General features: G+C 34.6%; 2 protein-coding genes across 2 annotated transcripts; both read left to right on the forward strand.

The window, feature by feature from the left end:
- Positions 1–4932: 4932 nt before the first annotated feature.
- TRIADDRAFT_63689 (uncharacterized protein) lies at positions 4933–8668 on the forward strand (the record flags this gene model as incomplete). Its single annotated transcript, XM_002109595.1, has 8 exons — positions 4933–4956; positions 5475–5590; positions 6438–6516; positions 6671–6741; positions 7160–7262; positions 7964–8132; positions 8267–8523; positions 8639–8668. 8 exons carry the CDS (start codon positions 4933–4935, stop codon positions 8666–8668), a joined length of 849 nt encoding a protein of 282 aa, XP_002109631.1.
- Positions 8669–14237: 5569 nt separating this feature from the next.
- Positions 14238–18848, forward strand: TRIADDRAFT_49927 (uncharacterized protein; the record flags this gene model as incomplete). Its single annotated transcript, XM_002109596.1, has 3 exons — positions 14238–14657; positions 17678–17728; positions 18279–18848. 3 exons carry the CDS (start codon positions 14238–14240, stop codon positions 18846–18848), a joined length of 1041 nt encoding a protein of 346 aa, XP_002109632.1.
- Between the last annotated feature and the right edge of the window lie 3603 nt (positions 18849–22451).

The following is a 22451-nucleotide window of genomic DNA, read 5'->3' on the forward strand; positions in this document are numbered from 1 at the left end:
CATAATTAATCATGGTCCGATAAACAATCATAATTTTTTAGCTTGTCCCTTCGATATTCGTGATTATCCTTGGATACGCTGGGAAAGTGCCCTCAGTTAGTAGATTTGCAAAATTGACTTAATTTCATTAACAATGTCGTCATAGATTGCGTCAAATTTTGTAATAAAATATACAACATATGCTTATATGCTACATATGATGTGTACTGATGTCATCAGGCTGGAAACGCCATTTAGGGAAAAATTTTTAGTCAGTATGTTGTCAATATATTTACTTTAATGTGTAGTTTGTATGAAAGATAGCCGTACTAGTCTATACGAGTGCATAATCCTATATAATGAATTTCTGAATAGGAGAAGCAATGTAAAACCCAACTAAATGGATCGTGAATGATCACTTATGTTACTTGATTTTATATAAGGAAAACTTTTTCCAGGATTGACAAGCCTAGTTAAAATACCATTATAATGAAGGTTTTGTTACTGTTTAAATCAATAAAAATTAAATATCTTGTGTTCAATACTATATTTATGACAGCTATTAGTCAAAACATTACTTCTAATGAATTGTACTAACTCATTGTAAACTATCGTAATTGCTTTCTATCAATTCCGATTATCGTCATGATAAGGTAATTCATAATAAAACTTCGGCTTGCATTCATCTATTTTACAAGACTTTTACATAAAGCTTTATTATCCATGAGCTATTTTTAGATAGTCAATACATCAATAATTATTTTAAAATGGCGTATCATTGTTGATTAAAGATTGATTGGATGAACACATGGACAGTAAACACCTAAACTACAACATTCTCTCTTAAGCTTGTAATCAGATTTGTGTTTTGATATAAAAAGGTACAGTAGCATCCTGCCGTAATTAATTATCGTGTTAATAATATATCATGTGAACTTCCTTTTACCTTTTAACTGGTATGCTAGCGTGCGATAACGCAGTCTTGTTTATCACTGAATTGGAGAAATAGTAAACAGTAAGCGTATTAATGTTTTATTGCGTTTACGATTATACTTTCTATGTTACCATAGAAAAAAAATAAACAATCGAAAATATTCATTGATCCGTTAATGAGTGACGAAGAAACTGGTTTTACGAGCTTTGAATTTATACTAACCGCTGTGGCTGAACTAGGTTAAGGCCTAGGGTACCATTTTTATTTTATTAGGATATCAAACCCACTTTATTAAGAATCGCTGAAACAATGCTCTAATTTATCGTCTATTCGCTACTCCATCAAATCATAAATTTAAAATTAATTGCAAAAAATTACTGCAATATATTGGCAGTACCGTACTTGATTTTTTGCTGAATACTATGCATAACTAATTGCGGATAATAGTCAACAATTTAGAAAATGATGTACATAAATAAGCTCTTATCGCTTGTACAGGACTACTCTATTCTTAATCGTTGAACTTTTCCTTCCTGTTATTAGCTAAATATACTTTAGTCTTGGTGTTTAATTACTACTAAGAAGGTCATTCAACCTTCGCTTTAAAATCTTGATCTATGACTTGAGTGAATGATCAATCTGTAGCTCTACTATTAATAAGAATTGGAGCACAGGAATAAAGATATGACTTGTAATATAAGAATTAAAGCCTACATCTGACTTTTAAATATGTGTAACGGTATCCAATTTTAAGTCAATTCAATGCAATAATTGTAATAAAAAGCGAGAAAGATATTGGGTCCTAAGAGCTGTCGTTAATTACCTACTGCAACTAATTTTACGGCAAGTTAAGTATCATAATATGAATGATCGATCAATCATCCTTTGCTGCCTTTGTTGATCATTCACGACCTTAGTTCATTCTCAACTTGGCGGCATGTTCTTTCTTTCTTGTTGTAGCTACTGGATCAAAGTACTGAGTTTTTAAACTTGAACAATAATAAATTTATAATTAATTCATTATGATTATTAGTCATTTCTTTTGTCGAAAATATTATTATTTTTATTACTAGTGAGGAAAAAACAAGACCAAGTTATTTATTTGTTTTAGTCTCAAATATTGTCTTGTAGATTAAGAAATGAAAGCGAGAAATTTGCCAACCGTAGCACGCTTAAGAGCTCCTATGCAACTATACCTATATACACTCATATGTTATGTCTTTGTCTATGAAGGGAAGACGCCATTACAGTATAGGGTTTAGTCGTTGTCGAGTTAGGAATTAATTATAGTTGTACAAGAGGGTTTTATTTCAGTTCGTACAAGACAAGTAATTTATCCATTCATAATCTGTAGGAGCGATTTGTATTCATTGTTTTGGCTATACTCTACTTTACTGGCGATTGGCAAAGGCAGTAGTTTGAAGAGAGAATTTTGCCTATTCCACAGGTGCAGTGTGTGGTTGTTGCTGATATGCAAGAGTTGAAATTTTAGCAGCGATCTAATACTGTATACGTACGTAGAATGTTCCAAAGTCGCTGACAGAATATGGTTTGATGAAGGCAATTTTATGTAATACTGTACAGTGAAGTTTTACAATCGTTGTTGTTTTCATATTTGGAAAACATTTGATGACAGCGCCATCCTATGCACAGTCGAATCAAGATGATGAACACCCGCGGTGTGTTGTCGGTATTCAAAGCAAGATGCACTTTATGTACCTACACCTCTTGAAAAATAATGCCTGCTTTCATGTTCATTTTTGATCATCAAAACACTATCCTTCCCCAATTGAATAGTATCATAGACTGTATGGGCTTGATCACTGTACAGCGGGATATTCTGATTGCATAATTTGACTACATGTAGTAGCAGCTCTCCTTTCTGACCTTCTACTATAGTATAGTATACTGAGTGTACACGTCCATCCAGATTGACTTCAAAGCCTGATTGTACAAAATGAATTTGTTGACACAGTTGGCCCAAGGCTGGAAATAATGCTACAATATTTCATGGATATCAGTCGGATAAATTATCCTATTACAAACCGATAGACAACGCATTCAGTCAACATGCATCCAAGTGTCCTGGTATTGACTTTGCAGGTCGTTGCCCTTAATATCATAAATTATCAAATTATTTCATTTGTGTTTATAGAAATTATTTCTATTTATCTCGGTCATTTTAGGAATGATCTTCAATTTTGCAAAGCTATTGTGGCATGCTTGGCTATTATCCTTGACGCCGGTGATAGCTGTTAGGCCATCTTGTAGGAATTGTAGCCAGAAATTGAAAATCAATTCCTTGTTCAGGTCTACTCCATGGTATTTAGCGAAGCATCTTGTCTTAGAATTGGATCAAGGGCGGGATGAATGGCCTGAGTGACGATGGAGTAAAAACGCAACCGCAGTATGGACGTGGTTGTCCAGTGTACACAGTTACGTATGAAGCGCAGTCGTGTCATCGACTGATACACATCATTCATTTTGAAGCGTTTCTGTACTGTACACAGTATAGAATGAAGCGCAGTGGTGTCATCGACTGATACACATCATTCATTTTGAAGCGTTTCTGTACCCTGAGTGAGTGTACTGTACAGTAGAGTATGAAGCGCAGTCGTGTCATCGACTGATACACACACATCATTCATTTGGAAGCGTTTCTGTACTATACACTGAGTGAGTGTACACAGCATAGAATGAAGCGCAGTCGTGGATACACATCATTCATTTTGAAGCGTTTCCGTACACTGAGTGAGTGTACACTGCACAGTAGAGTATGAAGCGCAGTCGTGTCATCGACTCATGTCACTCATCCATATTCTATTCTTTACTACGGTGATCGTACGACACGAGAGTCGAATGACGATCGATTGACTAAAACGTTGAGTACCGTCAGCGTACAGTACTGTACTATGTAAAGTACCGTACTGTACAGTACTGTATGTTGCAAAATTGTGTCATGGTCATACAGTACAGTACAGTACAGTACAAGCCGTTGTCAATAAATAAATAATAACAATTTATTTATAGACTGTTGATAATAATAATAATAATACAGTAGAGAATAATCCGCACACAGTTCCATACTGTACACGGATAACTACGATCCAAAATAAAAACAGTCTAATACAAATACACTGTATACCAAGCATACCATCCTACCCTTCTCCACTCACTTAGTCCGCTCGTCCACTGCAAACTTGTGAATAATGCAATACTATGATGAACGCACTCTTGATAGCGTCGAATTTTTGACGCCCAAAATCAGCTGCTCAGGGTTAGCCAAACTGGTTTATGACGTCACACCGATATAATACTATGATTGGTAGAAAAAGAACATGTGGTGATGCAATTAAAACCATTGAATGAAACCGGTCCGACGTGTATCATAATCAAACACGCTATTCTTAGATGTTGTTCGCAACGGTAATAACAAATGCAACATCCAGCAATGAGTGAATCATACCAACATCATGTGAAGCTGGATGGAGTAGACTAACAAAGACGAAAATAACAACCGTGTTCCACCGCGTGACATCGCATTTTTGTCCACGGGGTTCTCAATGCTATACTGTGCCGTTGGAAGACGTTGACGGTACGCGCATTCAACCTCCTATCCACTCATTCATCTTTGGCGCTACTACTTCAATACCCAGTATATAATCGCTGGTATCACTGACTGTTAGCCAATTTCATTGACTAGCAAGATTTTTCCAGTTTCTGCCTGTGATTGATATTATTGATCGTCAGCTTCTCGCCACTAGAAATCCGCGGCTTAACCACTGGATACGAACATATTTTATTGCTCAATGTTGGTAGGATAGTTTACTATGCCATTATCAATAGTTTAGTAGCTAGATCGAATCTAGAGATAGTCGTTACAGCCAACCACTGCCAAGTTGGGATAGCTAATTATAGAATTTCAAAAATATCCTTGTCAACATCAAAATAAAGGCAAAGCTTGGCAAGCAGAAATACCTCGTCAAAATTTTTTTCCCCTTAAAATTGAAAATAACATCATGACTTCCACATCAATGGATAAGGTAAGTTTCCCTACCGGAAATATTCTCATTGTAATAGTAATAACTGCTTCAAAATGGTGCATGGCCAGCAACTGCCTGTAATAGAAAATGTTTGATAAGATTGAACGTACAGACCAGTCATTAAAACCAGTGACCTTTAGTAAATCAATAGATGTACGATACGCCGGTAGGCATTACTACAGCAACTCTACTGTGTTTTGACGCTCTTCTTATGGACCCATACTACAGTACAGCACAGTAGTAGTGTACTCAGTGTACTGTATTCCACCTACTGTACCTTGGCTAAAGGTGAATGTCGCTTTTTGATCTAGGGCGTGCTGGATAAAAATGAAAATTGTAATACACAGTACAGTATTTACAATTGTGATCATGTTGCATAAAGTTAAGGAAAAAGTAGAGAGAAAATAGCCTTGATCTTCTACTATGTTATGATGTCGACACAATAAGAAGGATCTCATCAATTGCTTATTCTATCCTAATTATTAACAGTGAATATCAACCATGCTGTATTCCTGTAGGGTTATCTTTGGAAGGCATTTGTTGCTGGTTCGTTGAGTGGTTGCTGCTCCACAATTTTATTTCAACCGTTAGATTTGGTCAAAACTAGGCAACAGGCTCCACTCGTAGCTTGCAAGTAAGTTTATTTGATCGTAATTGCTATCAATTTTCATTATCAATCTTTCTGATAGTTATTGTAGTAACCTTACTTGATAGCTGCAATTTTGAGCGGCAATTCTTGTGCAAACTATATAGCATGTAGTCTAGTAATGTACGCTTCCTAAATATGATTATCAAAATGACGTACTAAAGCTATCACGTCAGATAAGATCGATAAATAACTGCAATCGAACATTACGGAAATGGTTTTCTACCCTTTTTAACCGACTTGAACCACTACAGTATGTGACTCGATCTGTCTATATGTCATATATACGCGTATGTTAGCAGTACTGTACTGTATTAAATAGAACAAGTTAGGTCTCTACACCATGTCCTACAATATATCAGATACTGTAATAATACGAGTAGACAGTGTACTAGGTACATTTTTCTGTTGCCCTTACCCTACTCAAGATGAAGAGGCAGTATTCACTTGGCTTACTTCATTGAAAAGAAAACTACCTAATTGCATTGCATTTTACGTACTGTAGTTTGCCATATGATAACAAGTAGTCAGCTACTGCAATATCGCAATATCCTATCATCTGTGGACACTAAATTTTATTTTATTTTATTGAGCGCCACATGCTCTCGAAATCATATGTGCTATTCTTGTATCTATATTATAAAATTTCCAGGCTTTAGTTAAAATACAGCTATTGTAAAGAATTTTATCATGCCACTGAAATGGTTTCCTCTTCTCTTGTCATTTTTACAGCTGATAGAGCTGCAGTATTTCTAATATTGTATGCATTTAAATGATTCACCAGATATGAACAATGCATTAAATAAAATTGCCATTTATTTCTATTATTTCTTAGCAATACTGGTGTGCTTCAAGTATTTACCACGGTCGTACGTAAAGAAAAATTGGCTGGTTTATGGAAAGGAGTAGCACCGGTATGTTAGGATATTTGAAAATTTTATCAATTTTCAATCGGATTTATAACTTTCGGTACTGTACATTAGTTAATTTGACTCGTAAATTAAGTTTAAATTGCGGATGTCACGGTATTAAATCATATCATTTCTTTTACTGTTATTGCTACTGTAGTCATTATCGCGGACCGTCCCTGGTGTTGGTATATATTTTTGCTCTTTATCATTTCTGCGTTCTCATTTCAAGTAAGTAGCGAAGAAACGATAGGAATGTTTATTAAATACTTCACGTGATGAACTGTGTTTGGATGGAGCAATGTGTTTATTTTGGATTTGCTGTATTATGTTACTGTAAATAAAAGTTATGTTATACGTCCGTATACCATCAGTATTAGGGCATCTTTATACTTTACGCGATTGGATGTAACAAAAAATTTTAGGCAATCATTAGATTGCAGGTACTCTCACGCTTTGATGCAGCCAGTGTGTTCTGCAAGACTTCGTCCCGTGATAGTGCAGTTAGCGAGATTCGCAGCAAGTAGCGAGCGTTTCATTACAGTACTATACTACATGAGATAAGCTTTCTAGTTCGTAAAGAAATTAACGCTTGTTTTTTAAGATATAAAATCTCTATCTCGTCTCATCATTGCAATTATTATTAAAGGAATGACCCTACGCCGATGCAAACAGTTTGTCTAGGAGCTACTGCGAGGTCTGTTGCGGTTGTACAAACTTTACCCATAACGGTTGTGAAGACACGATATGAGGTAGGTCGAGTTCAGGTCATTTTTTAGATGCGCTATTTTTGTGGAAGATGTCTGTAAAAGTACTTGTTAATTTATTCTACTCAGTGTGCAGTGCTGTACTACATATAGACGTACGTAGTAGTCCATGTGTAGCATAATTACGATGATGAAAATTCCGTTTAGAGTGCAGTAGTGATAAGAAGCATACACTGTAGTACAGTTGTTCAACTGGAGGCATCTATCTTGTAACTTGAATTATGCTGGAAAAGTCCAACTGTACAAAGTATACATTAGTCAGATAATTACTGAACTTTGGACAATGTACGGGAAAACATACGCACCCTTTTGTAAATGGTATCGTACAGCATCATTCCCTTGTTATTACGCTTCCGCTATTACGAAATGTTACCAATATACGAACAATGCCAAGTTCCGACTCGCTTTTACGAATTTAATTGAAAAATTGTTGATAATAAAAGATATAAAATTTTATCTTGCCTTATAATGTCAAGTTTTTGTTCGAACTCGTTAAATGTTACTAGTACCCACAAAATGTACTTGATGCTGTTTATTTCATACAGATTTTATGCAATCAAATACAATAAACTTTGTAATTTATGAACGGTTAATTGTCAAACGTAGCTTGATTTATTATTGCATATTGTGGTCAATTTTATAAAGTAGGCCATTTGAGATTTTAAAATTTGATCTTTTTTTCTCAGTCTGGTCGGTACGGCTACAAGAGCGTTGCTGACGCCCTTAAAGGTATTTGGCGTACTGAAGGAGCAAGAGGGTTATACAGTGGACTAACAGCAACTATAGTTCGTGATGCGCCATTTTCTGGTCTTTACTTGATGTTTTTTACTCAGAGTAAGAAGTATTTGAATGGAGGTAAGTCACGTGCAATTTTTTTGATCATATATCTCTTGGCAACATTCTGCAACCAATATTTCAAAAGTCTATGCTCTGAATGCTTAATTTATTCCTAAAGTAATATCATCTATGTGCTTCTCTTACATGTCTAGTTACAAATGATGTTCCTCAAGCTGGTATAACTTTTGCTTCCGGTGTTGTTGGTGGCATACTTGCTTCTGTGGTAACTCATCCACCCGATGTAGTCAAAACAAAATTACAAATTGATCCCAAGTCTTATAGAAATACAATATCGACTATCGCCGCCATCTATAAAAGTAATGGTATCTCTGGTTTCTTTAGAGGTTTAGCATTACGTTTAACTAGGCGAACTTTAATGGCTGCCATGGCTTGGACAGTTTATGAACAGGTAAAGAGATATTTCTAGAAAACAAAACGAATAGTATTTACTTCTTCATTAAGTGCCTTAGTTACATGATTTGGAAGCTGTTAGATAATACTAGTATTTTGTTGATAAATTCTAGATATTCCGTGTGGTCAACTTGAAGAAATAACTCTTTAAGCTTGGTAAATACTGAATTTACCATTGAAGTTCCATTGACATGAACGTACCCCTGTAATGTCATCATGTTTGCATGGACTTGTTTCACGACGTTATGCTCTAAAAAAAGTTAATGTTGAGATGTTCGATTTCGACATGTGTTATTAATATTATATGTCTATCAAATGGAATACAATTAGATAATGATGCCATTAAGGCTTTCTTTTAATTATATTCAGATTGATATTTGGTAATATATGTGTATCTAGGATATTTACGTTATCTCACCTATTCAGAGCATCAACTATGATATATAACCATTTCTGGAATAATCTGGAATGTACAGTACACTTGCTGAACCGTACTTCCTGAATTTATGTAATACAATCAGCTCTATATTGTATTCGCTTAGCTAATGTAATTATTTAATATGAAATATACTTATGTACATTCTAGTACTGTTTTCAATTATCCAATTGCCAAATAGTGTGTTATTATTTTTATGTGATTAAGCCGCTTATTCCGTATTTGATTATTCTTTGTCGTAAAATATCAATTCATCAACAGTATTGGTACCGTACGTCTTTTCGTCATCATATTTCACTTTATAGATTGATTTTAACATTGCTTTATAGCGATCTACACGTCTACATATACTCTTGTACAGCATTGTATTACCATTCTGAAGTCTGCAGCTATCTGTCCTATTAGATGATATTTCTAGTTGATGTACTATTTTTTCTTGTCTTTGCGTTTTGTATAAACATGTATAGGTATACGCGTATGTATAGTAGATACTTTCGGGTTGGAAAGGAACCCGATTAACAAAAGTATGTAAATTTGCAGCTACTCACGAATTTCTGTATGATATTGAACTAGGTGTTTATCTTGTAAGTTATTACTATGAAAAATGCTGAATATTACTGGGCTATTTATTGTCGCCTGAGATACTTGACGACTTTATTGCTTTAGATTTTAGATGTAATTTCGGAGATATATATGTTTGATACATTCCTCTCATATTTATTTACTAAATAGATAAATGTATTCTGTATGTATATGTTATGCATCGTTTCTATGTAAATCAATGCTAGATGAGGAGGAACAGAAACACTGCTTAACTTGTATTTAAATGAAATTTACATCGACGAATCGAAGCTAATCGGATGAAAGAATTTAAAGAACGTCTAATGCAGTTCTGTATTGTACTGCTAATATTTTACTTTGTTTTTAATTGATTGTCAAATACAATTTTAATAAAATACTCTATTGATTCAAAAATGCGATCTTTTTAGTATTTACCCAGTTCAATGGATGCTGTAGTGTATTACGAATAGATATCAATAGGCATTAGATGCGTTATTAATGCGCATTTTTTACGGCTGCTGATGTCTAAGAGGCTAGGTTCTGCAATTCTTTCGCGAATTTGGTGAGATACAGAAGAAGGATAATGCGTATCAGGCGGAAGTAGAGTCAGTCCTACGATAGACTCCATGATATCGAGTGGTGCATTCTTCGCAGTTTGCGCATAGACTTTTAGTTCATAGACCAGTAGAACTTTTAATCAGCGCCGTTATATCCGGTTAATGGTCAATTGGTCATGCTATATCTAGCTAATCATAATTCTACGATATGTTTGCAGTGGATATTGGTTGCTACGAGCACATATGACCAATTCGGTCAGTATATAGTCTCGTATAGTGGGTAATTGATGACTACGCGTACAGTATCATAGTATGAACTATGAACTGAAGCAGACTAATCGAAGTTGAACTACTGCGCTGTGCTTTTAGAGTACTACACTTTCATATCCTGTTTCAGAGTTACGTTTAACAGGTTAGGCTTTAGTGACGATCATCGAATCCGCTAAAGTATTACAACAACAGTGGATTTATGCAAGGATAAACGAGCAGGGCATTTTATTGGTGATTATAAGAAGTTAGGAACTAGCCTGGATGAGCTTTCATCTCCTGTATAATCATTAATATGGCCATTTATGCCATGTTTGAGCGTCTTATAATGAATGATAATCTATAACCGCAACGATGGATCCTCGCTCGCTATACAGAACGTATCAGTTTGGTAATTGAATCTGTTTTGTTAACTAAAATTAAAGTGCACAGTAGCGAGTATCACAGAGTCATTCAATGGGAGTCTGATGTAGTTTACTTACAGTATGTACTTACTATGCAGTCCTGGACAGTGTAAAGTAGTAGAAAATTAGAAATATGAGAAAAGTGGAGGCGTGTCCAGAATTTTAGGCGTGCCCTAGTGTTGTAAATGCAAATAAAGTCGGCTAACTTTAATGAATAATAAGCTGGCAGTACAGTACTGTAGTGTACAAGTGTACATGTATACTGTACAGTATACTGCACAACACAGGCAGCTTTCTAGCACAATGACTGTATTTGTACAATATACCTTATGTAGTGGCGTTAAGTGCTATACTGTACTTTACGTATCATCTTGAAGTTCATCCTGATACTTTAGGCAGCCTTTAGCGCTATTATAATATAGGGAAAATTAACGATATGCCCCTATATAATATATACAGTATAATTAATTAATTAATGAATTCTAATTCGGTTCAATAATTATGATTATATTATACCTGATTCTACCCTAATTCTATTATCGAGGTTTATCATTGCACGCCGCGTGGTACCGCTGACGTACAGTATGCAAGCAGTTCAAGTCTTTGCCGCAGAAAAGTTACAGTACCTGAGTACCATACTGTAGATTGTACTAATGTCCACGAGAAAAATGGCGGCCAACGGTGGACCTCTAGGGATTTGAGTAATGCAGTACAGCACTCTAGGTACTCAATCTGTACTGTTGTATATTGAGTTGACGCCAATATAAGAAGAAAAAGAGTCTCTGCCTACTACGGTCTAGTCAATCTGTCACATTAGAGCAAGTCTTGTTCGCTTAACTTCATCTGCCGTCAAGCATTGAACACTTTATTAGCGGAGCTAATTAAAGCATACGAGTTAAGGCATATAGCATTCACTACGACATAACCGTGTTGTTGTTGAGATACGGTATTGCAAAAGTGCAACACCATGGCCTACTGGATAATCATGATAGCGCAATGTCTTTCCATGTCCATTGTAGCGCTTCCAGTAGGTGGACACCATACAGTGTACAGTCGGATTTGTTGACCATAATTGGTATTGATTTAGAATAAACGCACAGTAAAGAAGAGAAGAGTAAACTGGCGTGTCTTGGACAGTCTATCTAGAAAATTTGTCGCAGTTGCTACTTGAAAAAAATCCAATACAATACAAATACAAATTATAGGGGCATATCGTTAATTTTCTTTCCCTACAAATTACTATCCGCTGGCACCCCCCGCATGCGTAAAAATGCCCAACGTTCATGCATCCCAGCACTTGAGCATGGACTATTTTAAGGTTTCGACCAGCATCGACAGTATAGTAGGGATCGCTGATACTCTATCGTCCAACCACTACTTCTATAGGGCCAATATCGATCTCTTGGCGTCTACATGTTACTCTCTATAGGACATATACAGTATGTACATCGATTAACTTCAACAGTGCCTCCAACGCAAGCAGTGTAGAAAGAAAAGAATTATTAATGCGCTAACCTGATCCGCTTGCTTGAGAATTCACTGAAAGTTAGACATCCATTTGCTTAACCGTGTAAAGTCGAAAATTATTGTACAACATCATTACAACAAGATTGAAATTATAGCTATTCATTTTGTGCAGGTGTTTGCCTAAAGTGTGTAATATATATTGCGTGACTGTTGGGCAAGGCGATCCAATCCAATGAAACGACTCATCCAGAGTAAGTTAACCAGCTAAGTAACGTTAGAAGTCAATAAAGTGCAGTACGCATTTCTGTTTAGCCATTTCTCCTCAGTAAACGCGCATAATTTCAAATTGAATATGGACCCAATATCCATCATTACCTCGGTTATTTCAATAATATGCATCGACCTTAATTGTACTGAGTAGAATAGAGAAGAAAGGCAGATTATTAGAATTTTTGTTACTGTCTAGAGGTCATATACATACAGTACGTGTACATGCCAGTCGGTTAGCCATTGACCGTTACGGAATGACATGTTAACAACTTTTTCAACATCACTTGAGAAAGCAAGTGTTGGTTATGAATCTAAATAACGCATGAAAATTTCATACAAGTAAATATTGTATTTTCAAGTAGCATCTTGTACATTGTTATCACATTTTATTTATTATGGTCGCAAGGTTATTTTAGCAATCCTCTTTTAGGATGACACATCCAAAAGACGTTTTTGTTTTCTATCAACTTTACATGAAAAATGAAATTGTTATCGATTCCAACTCATCATTTATTAATACAATCGATTCATTATTTTTCCATTACTCAACTCAAGTGTGTACACTTATAGTTACTAAATGATAGTATGAACGTGTAGGCTGAATACACTAGCTCTAGTATTGATATCTTTTCTCAGCGAAGAACTTTAATCGTCGTCTATATCTACTGTACTTACACGATGCAGTAACCAAACTTACTAGTCGTCAAAAGCTACAATTTCAACATTTTCAACGTGCTGACTTTAAAATAGACAAGGAAGCTTGTAATTATCCCTTTACTGTATGAATATTGAATGATGCGTGATGAAGGTTTGCCCGCGTTGACGATTGTGGTTTCAGCGAATTAATAGTAATGATGCTTTGTCATTTCAGCTTATTGCACTATATAATTGAGTCAAGTGTATTTATTTTGTTCAGAAAACTCTGCATTTAACCTAATAAGGACGTCCGTTGCTAATGTTGTGATCACAATTCAAATAGAATGTAATCATTACATTACAAGTGATGCATCAGTGAGTGCTGGTAGAATTCTCGATCAACAGTACAAATTATTCTTCTACAATCAACACGCGATAGTCTATGAATCCAATCATATTGATCGATTTGGATGCTCTCCACAGTAATATACAAGTACTTTTTTGCCTTTGATAGCTAGATGTAGAACTGTTGTGGACATCATACCTCGAACCGGCTACAAATTTCAATTCAAAACAATCACTACTTTTACTTTTAGTGAATTGAATGCTGATAGCCCTATTAGCGCTGAGTCGCATCCACTGGATGGTTAACAATAATAATAATAATTCTAATTAATGAATTAATACTTAAAACGCCATACCATCTACGTGCAGTTGGTCGAGGTTGAAATTGCATTGTGTAACGTAAAGTATGTGTTTTAAAATGGCAGTAACCTATGCTATGGTTGATTCTGATGGCTAGTCTATTTTTCATTTTTTGGGGGATTTATCCAGGACCTGGATTGTACAGTACGTGTATCAATCTATCTTACGATTAAAGGTTTACCCAAAATTCAATTATTCTTTGGTGGAAAGCTAAGTGAAATCGCCCTGTCGACGTTGATCTGCGCGTATTCAATTGATTGGATTGAAGTCGCCTCCTTGTTCAAAAAGTATTTCAACCATTGACTGTTTTCATCCAACACCTTGAGTGTGTGTGTGTGTCCATTTTCAAGTGATGGCCATGTTATGCTGCGCCGGTGGTAGAAATACTAGTAATGATCCTGAATATGACATGAAACGTCGCAATAGTAAACTGATTGATAAAGAATTATCCAAAGAGAAAAAATCTCGTGGGCGTCAAATTAAAATTTTGTTATTAGGTGCTGGCGAAAGTGGTAAGTCGACGTTTTTAAAACAAATGCGAATCATCCATGGTGAAGAATATAGTCAAAAGGATCTTATGGAATTCAAGAACCTCATTTATGGCAATGTGGTGAAAAATATGCGTGTTCTAATTACTGCAAGGGATTCACTGGGAATCAAATGGGCTAATGCAGATTATGAGGATTACGCCCAAGAATTGTTAGCAATTGATACCAAATCGACAGTATTCGATTATGCCGCATTTATGTCTTACGCTGGCAAAGTTGTCGATTTATGGCAAGATCGTGCAATACAGCAAACCTACGACAAAAGGAATCTTTACCAGCTGGTAATGTATCCAATAAATCATTTAACAGCTTCATCGAAGCTGATATTAATTCATTATGAACTGGCATATCTCCAATTCTGTCCACTGTTGCACAATGTTGATGATAGCCATTGTTTTTCCACCGTACAGTACAGTCTATAGTCGACTGTTCTGCATGTCAGACGATTAAGGGGCAAAATGTTACTCTTGCCTTTCATGTCGTTCCTTGGCCTAAAATGGGCATTGTACTCGACCAGTGCATGAATGATATTTGTTTGACAAGAATCATTCTTGCCTAGGTTGCTTCTACTTCTTCTTCTTTTTCCCCCTCCCTCCTTTCTTTCTGTAATCCATTCGCTTGTACAGAGACTAATTTGCGCCTTGTTGCCTTACGTCGTCATCTCCTCACTTTCAGCTTCATTGACAACTGTAGAAACGCCTTTGTCTACGTCATAACACGACCTGAATCTACAGTCAGTGTACGTACACTCAGTACATTGTATTGTACAATACAATGTACTGTAATGTATGTACTGAGTTGAAAGGGGGGAAAAAAGACCTCCTCCAAACTCAATTTGCGACTACCGACCGACTGCAGTACAGACTTGAAAGTGAATTCATGCATGAGTCATACTGTACCAATATCCTGTAGTGGATGTTTCAGTACTGTAACCAAAGAGAAAGGATGTGCAGCACAAGACCTTGACAGTCGTAGTTGCAGTCGTCAAATGGAGTAAAAACGCAATCCCAAGCCGCTACGGTAAAACCCGATCAAAGGATGGATTGATTTTCCAACCCGAAAGGAGTGCAATCGCCATACAAACACTGTCATTACCACAGAAAATCGGAACGATAAATGGCGCCCTCCAGTCCAGGCTTCGGGTTGATTCTTAACCACACTCGACTAGTTGTATTGTCTTGCATTAACCACACTCGACTAATTGTACAGTATTGCATGACCCACACCGACATGGCGACATAGTGATGTTGCTGTTGGTCCACCTGCTCTCCACTTTTGGCTTGCGATGACAAGCAGACTACCAAAGAAAAGCCTCTCTCTCTCTCTTTTCTTGAGTAGTTGCTGCTAGAAGCTTGTCTGTGGTGCTAGAGTAGGCTTTCTACTGTACAGTAGATAGGCAAGTTTTCCACAGCTTTTATGGAGCGTTTTTGCATCGACTGTCAAAGTGTCCAGCAGTAGTTCACTCGACTGTAATGGAGTCTATTCTTGACTGTAGGTAAATTGTACCAATGCATGCATGACTGAGTCACAGGATGCCATCAACAATTCACAACAATATCAAAATGAAATGATAATTAAGAATAAGAAATGAAAGTTTGTAGTCAATGCATCAATTCACGTAGCTTGCACGCAATCATTTTGTAACGTATTGTGCCCAACCAACTGGACAGTACAATCCAATTCTACAAATAAACTCCAATGGGGACGCGTAGTGAAGAAGAAAATGCCATTTCTCTTATGCTAGACTACAACGTCAGCGACGTAGGACAGGATGCTTGTTTTGCAAGGGTAGAATGATCGTTAAAACAGTTCATGAGCTTTCTCCACTGATGCCATCGTCTACCATTGGATTCGAAGAAATTGAAATGAAATACTCTACCTTGTATCCGACGTGCCATAGGCATTTGTTACGCTATAGAACTCCTCTTCCAACAATGGTACAGTTCAACTCATACAGGTTAAAAAAACATCTCCATTCTTCAACCTTGATTCTGTAGTAACCGGTCACAACTGTATGATGAAGAGGCAGAACTATAGCAAAGGAAATCCTGTGGTGCATCGGTTAAAAGTCATTTTATCGCAATCTTCTTTTCATCAAAGGGTACATCAAGCTATAATGAATGAATTCGAAAAAAACCATTTCAGTAATATGGTTGCAACAAAAACTGTCCAATTCTACCTTATAACATAGCCTAGGATACTCTCCAGTGCTCCATCCAATCCTATTGTTGATTTAGGACCTTGAGTGGGTTTACACTTCCAATGATAGATACGTATACAGTAGAGCAGTGGACAGGGTTAGACTTAGTGTAGAACAGACATGCAATACACTATCTACCGAATCCATAACTATAAATCATTACTGCTAAAATTAGACTACAAGTGCAACTGTAATAATTGGCACCAACTTATCATCCTTACAATCTTCTACTTTAATCGATCCATCTCTTATAATATACGTACTTATATAATCGTATCCATCTTTTCCTAGTTAAATACCCAGTAAGTGATTATCCTACAGGAGGCCATCAAAAAATAATTATAATGTCATCGACTATTCTTGCAGTAATGCAAATCATACTACTGTAAACACTCGCTAATCTATACCGACAATAATAGAAGTATTCTCTTATGCATTGTGCATTAATGTAGTATAGGTACTGTATCCATGTAAATTTTCATTTATAACTCGATCCGTCTTCAGTACAGTGTGCATAAGCCCAATTTTTAGATACAAACATAGGCATAGATTAATGTTTATTCTATTGCAATGCTATCCTAGAATGCTGTTATATGGCTGACCTTTCTTGACTGGAGTCGGTCAATGAGCTACACAACCAGGGCACTCCGATTCATTCTGCAATAATTACACCGTCAAATCATATCATTTATCAAATGAGATACTTTTATAGTACAAGTCGTCACACATGTGCAAACGAACTGCCCGAACAACTAATAACTCAATAGCCAACTGATTAAAAAACTAGCTATATATTTGCAATGGATTAAGTACTGATAACTTTAATCGCTTGACTCAATACGATCTAGACGGGTAGTAACATTGACTACACATACTACGACTATAGTCAAGGCAATAACACGGTTGTATTGTATATATATATAACATATATATATATAATTACAACAAATGCATAAAATGAATATTCAGTATTTTCTAATAAAGTGCTAACATACTACTTCATCAATTGGATATATTTTTTAAGCTCTCACTCTTTGTAGAATATAGTCACATTAGAGTAAAGTAACTGCATTTTGAAAAAATTTCTTTCTTTTAAAATAGAGCGATTCAACATATTATTTCATGGATCGAATGAAAAGTCTGATGGATAAGGTAACTCAAAATTTTACTTACGTAGCTATAGCATATCATTACATTGCGTATTGACTTACAGATCTTGGTGTAAATTAATTATTAACTACTCGTTTATGACGACATTGTAATCATTGACTTAGTAATGATTTCTACTAGTACTGATCTGCTTATATTGTAGTTCAACATGGATGTACTCTTGCCAAGTAGTAACATACGTATATATCGTTGCTATGTGGTACACATTCTAGTCATGTAGATATTACACTTAACAGTCTAGTAGCGTTATATTGATTCATTCCTGTATCCCTTCTTACAATTATCGCTGTCTCTTGCATTCACTTTACAAGTAGTACTATGACAAATACTAATATGGATTGGATCTCTGCTACCATCTGCAGACATGATTAAGAGTTTTATTAATGTCAACGTTTACAATACCACTGTTTGCTATCATAAAACATAAATAAACTATAAATTTGGCTTATACTATAAAAGTCTTAAAGTTATGTTCAAATCTAAGACGCATTGTAGACTGTTGAAAGTTCTTCCAATAATTTTTTCCATATAGGCTTATGTACCAACGAAACAAGACGTTTTAAGATCACGTAAAGCTACGACTAATATCGTTGAACTAACTTTGAATATCAATCGGGTTCCGTTCACTTTTGTCGACGTTGGTGGTCAAAGATCGCAAAGGCGCAAATGGCTACAGTGCTTTGAAGGTGTAACATCAGTTTTGTTTTTGGTTTCATCGTGTGCATACGATCAGGTCTTACTAGAAGATAATAGAACGAATCGAATTGTTGAATCCTGCCAGATATTTGATACAATAATCAATAATAAGTTTTTCGCAAAAGTAGCCATCATCTTATTCTTCAATAAGACTGACATCTTGATAGAAAAAGTTTCACTTGTCAGCATAAAAGATTACTTCCCGGAGTTTAGCCGTGATCCTAAGAAGATTGAAGACGTTAAGCATTTCTTGATCACTATGTTTGAAAAAGTGAGCAATGATCAAAAGCGTGGACTTTATCATCACTTCACTACTGCTACTGACACTGAAAACATTAAATTCGTCTTCAATGCTGTCAGAGAAATGATCTTGGAAGAAAATATGAGTATATTGATGCTACAGTGAAATGCTTTAACATTACAAATTACGAATTTTACTGGAAACATAAAATACTTCTCTATGTCCGTTATAGTAATGTTTACATATCAGTAATCGATACTCTTTAGTGTATTTAACTGACCATAACAAAACTACCATCAATAAATTACACCATGGTTGATCTAATGGATAATAATATTGTATACATAGTGGAAATAACTATTGCAATTTTTTTGTCTGCAGATTTATTCGCTTCTGTATATCGTTTAAACTTGCTTATTTTTATCATTGTATAAGCAGCACTGTTATAAGATGAATTCGATAGTTAATTTAAAAAAAAACTCATCATTTATTTTATTTGTATCTGTTAAGGTTTACAACCATTGTAGTCGTTCCAGTATCTTATACTCTTAACCACAATACTCATGTTGTTATTGGGCTAGTATCTGGATATATAAATTGCAATTTCTATTGTATCTGCTATGGTAAATCACTACCATATTTTAACGTCATCAAGAATAGTTTATCATTTCTTGGGCAGAGTGATATCTATATTGTCACGCATTTAGAAAGGAACTGTCCTTATTCAAACAATTTTATCAACATTGTTTTGATATACAATTGTATTGATCTAATTAGCTATCATTTTCTACTGTGCTATCATGTACCTATCTCCTATTGTCTCTCTCATTCTTTTGGCAAGTCACTCTTAGAAAATCTATTAATGTCTAGAATTCTACACTAACCTTCTGTTATAAATCAGTCAACTATTTTGCTCTTATAGCTAGTGTGTTGTTGTACTTGAGTAAAAGGTATCGCGTAGGAAATTTCTTTTTGCACCAAAAACGGCATATTGGAATGCCTGATGTGTATTTTAATACGACATTGAGTGTGATATAACTACTTGCTTATTTGATTATCTGTACCATTCCTCTCATGTCTCTATGAATTTTTCGGGAAACTAATAGTTAAATTATTGCTTGCTTATATTGATATACTACTCACAGTTAAGATAAAGATTGTCTTAATCATTGTATACTATTGTAGTATAGATCGAATTTTACTTTCACAAGGTTTTAATGAATATCAGGGTGTATCGTGTAGTTATAAATTTTGATATTAAAGCTTTCTTTTATTCGGACACAAGTAGCATGCAAATACTACAAGAAATGTATCTTGATATACTTGTTAAAATCAGAAATATCACCTTTAGTGTTGGATACAGTTAACTAGATAATTGTTTGATAAATCAAACCGAAGTTGATACGGCTTGTATGTGTTACCATAATATAATATTAATTTAAGGGAATACATGTCATTATATACTTCAAATAATTAATGGCTTTCATTTACACATAATATCAACATTGATCCCAACTTTAAATATGTGACATCATCATAAACAAGGTAGAAATCAAGATTCTGAACAACGACTTCATTAATAATACAACGGGTAATATTAGTGGACTATTGTTTTAGCCTAGATGGAGTAAAACTTAAGTAAGGTACTGACCAATATTCAAATGATTCGACTTTCAACAAATTCTATTCAATGATTTCCTTGATTTCGTTAATTTACTTAAAGAGTATTGTATGCTACCATTCTATTAATTATATAACATATTATATTAAAGTACTCTAGCTAAGGTACGGTAAAAATTATATGGGAAGATGTCAACTATCACTCAGACCAATAACAAATTTATTTAATGATTGTTTTCCTGTTTGATTATTCTAGTTACCAAATGCAGTATGCCATATGCGACAAATAGGAAAATACGATAAACTAAAGATTATATTCTTGCTGTTAATTATGAATGTGCAAAGCATGTTAAAAGATGCAATAACGTTCGCGATAATACCATAGTTTTATTCTTACACGTGCATTATTTCTAAAATTAATGTACTACCTACGAGCAGTATGATTGCTAGCGAGACGATTATTCAGCAATAAATCCTTGCGGTCGAGGTATCTAAGATTAAATACTGTATATTTTATGGAATCAATTGATGTAATTTCTTATATAACATTACTGTTACTAATAGTTACTTTACCTTTTATTGTGATATTTAAACACTCAGATTGTATCTGTGTACTATCATTGCTTAGATAAATGCGAATAAATATCGTACCAGGACTATTAAAAGTAGCCTCTGATTTATTATTTGCAATGTTCATTGTAATATTAGATGAATGCACAGTAAAATATACAGTATGCTGGTTGATACTTGCTAGTCTAAGGCAAACAAAAAAATTGAATACTTTCATATAATTGAAAAAGTATCAATTTCCTCATTAGTAAGGGATTACAATCAAAGTCTATATCCATTTGTATTATGATTACAATTTATAAATTAATCAATAGTTTTCATATAACCTAATAAGCAAATAGATTTGTATATTCTGGAATCTTTTATTTTAAATAAAAGATTTCAATATGATATTATGCTGTATAGCTTGAACAGCTTCTTAACGTATTAAGAGGATACATCATAAAAAGCTAACTTATTGCTTCTTCAGATATTACGCTACCAAATCAGTATTCCACTAAGATCTACTCATACACATATACTATTATCCAAGCGTAGACGTCCTAGATATATGAAATTATTTTTTCGAAATATGCGATAACAACTATTTGAGACAATAATATTTCGAGTTCGGTTATTAATTTATTTTTTTATGCATGTTTTATTTCGTAGCCATGATGTCCTTTAGCAGAGCATAAACTTATAAAATTGTAAAGGTTAACTTTAGACTTCAATTAATCAACGCTAAACTTTTAGATTTATATCGATATATTACTAGATGATATAGCATTGAGAAAACAACACCTAAATATTAATTATCAATGATAAATAGAAGATTTCTGTCTGGTAGCGCCTTGTGGTTATTAATAACATATTAATAACGCTATGAGTGCCGTTAACTTTGATAGTAATTCGATATATATTCTTTGTTAACAATAAACTTATGCATCAGCATGCATATCAGATCATCGCTATAGGACATACAAGAAAAGAAGAATACTACAAATAGGTTGATCCTATTGATTTCAGTTGCCAGACGTATAGAAACATTATCCAGTTGGATAATTTCCCACACTATTGTCATAACATTACCAAGTCAGCATCAGTTGTAGGGTACGTCCAATGGGAAAAGATACAACTTACTAGATAAAATCTATTTATAAAATAATTTTAAAATTACCTTGGTATTGTGTTTTCAAAACGTATCGGACGATGACATTTGTTAGACGGATATATCCAATTGATGAAAAGTAGCATTATTAACAAGCTGTCTGAATTACTGCTATATGCAAAAGTATAATAACTCGTACCCTATAAGCTTTATATAGGTATTAATTTTCTTATATTAGAGCTTTAACTATTACTATAATTTTATCATTGTCAGTATGTTTAGTGTTACACACGCGGAATATGCTTAAGTCAATGCCTTATCTTCGTTAATAGTTGGTTCATATCACTGGGAATGATAATTTGAATAAAAATTTAAAAGTCCTTATCCAAAGAAAAAGGTTTTGCAAATTGTAATAGGATTATTGATGTACAAATGGCTAATATTAGATAAAATTTTTGTAGGCTATTAGTATATCAAATTGAATTTCA

The sequence above is a fragment of the Trichoplax adhaerens genome, genomic scaffold (assembly GCF_000150275.1).
Source record: "Trichoplax adhaerens TRIADscaffold_2 genomic scaffold, whole genome shotgun sequence".
Taxonomy (NCBI): Eukaryota; Metazoa; Placozoa; class Uniplacotomia; order Trichoplacea; family Trichoplacidae; genus Trichoplax; species Trichoplax adhaerens.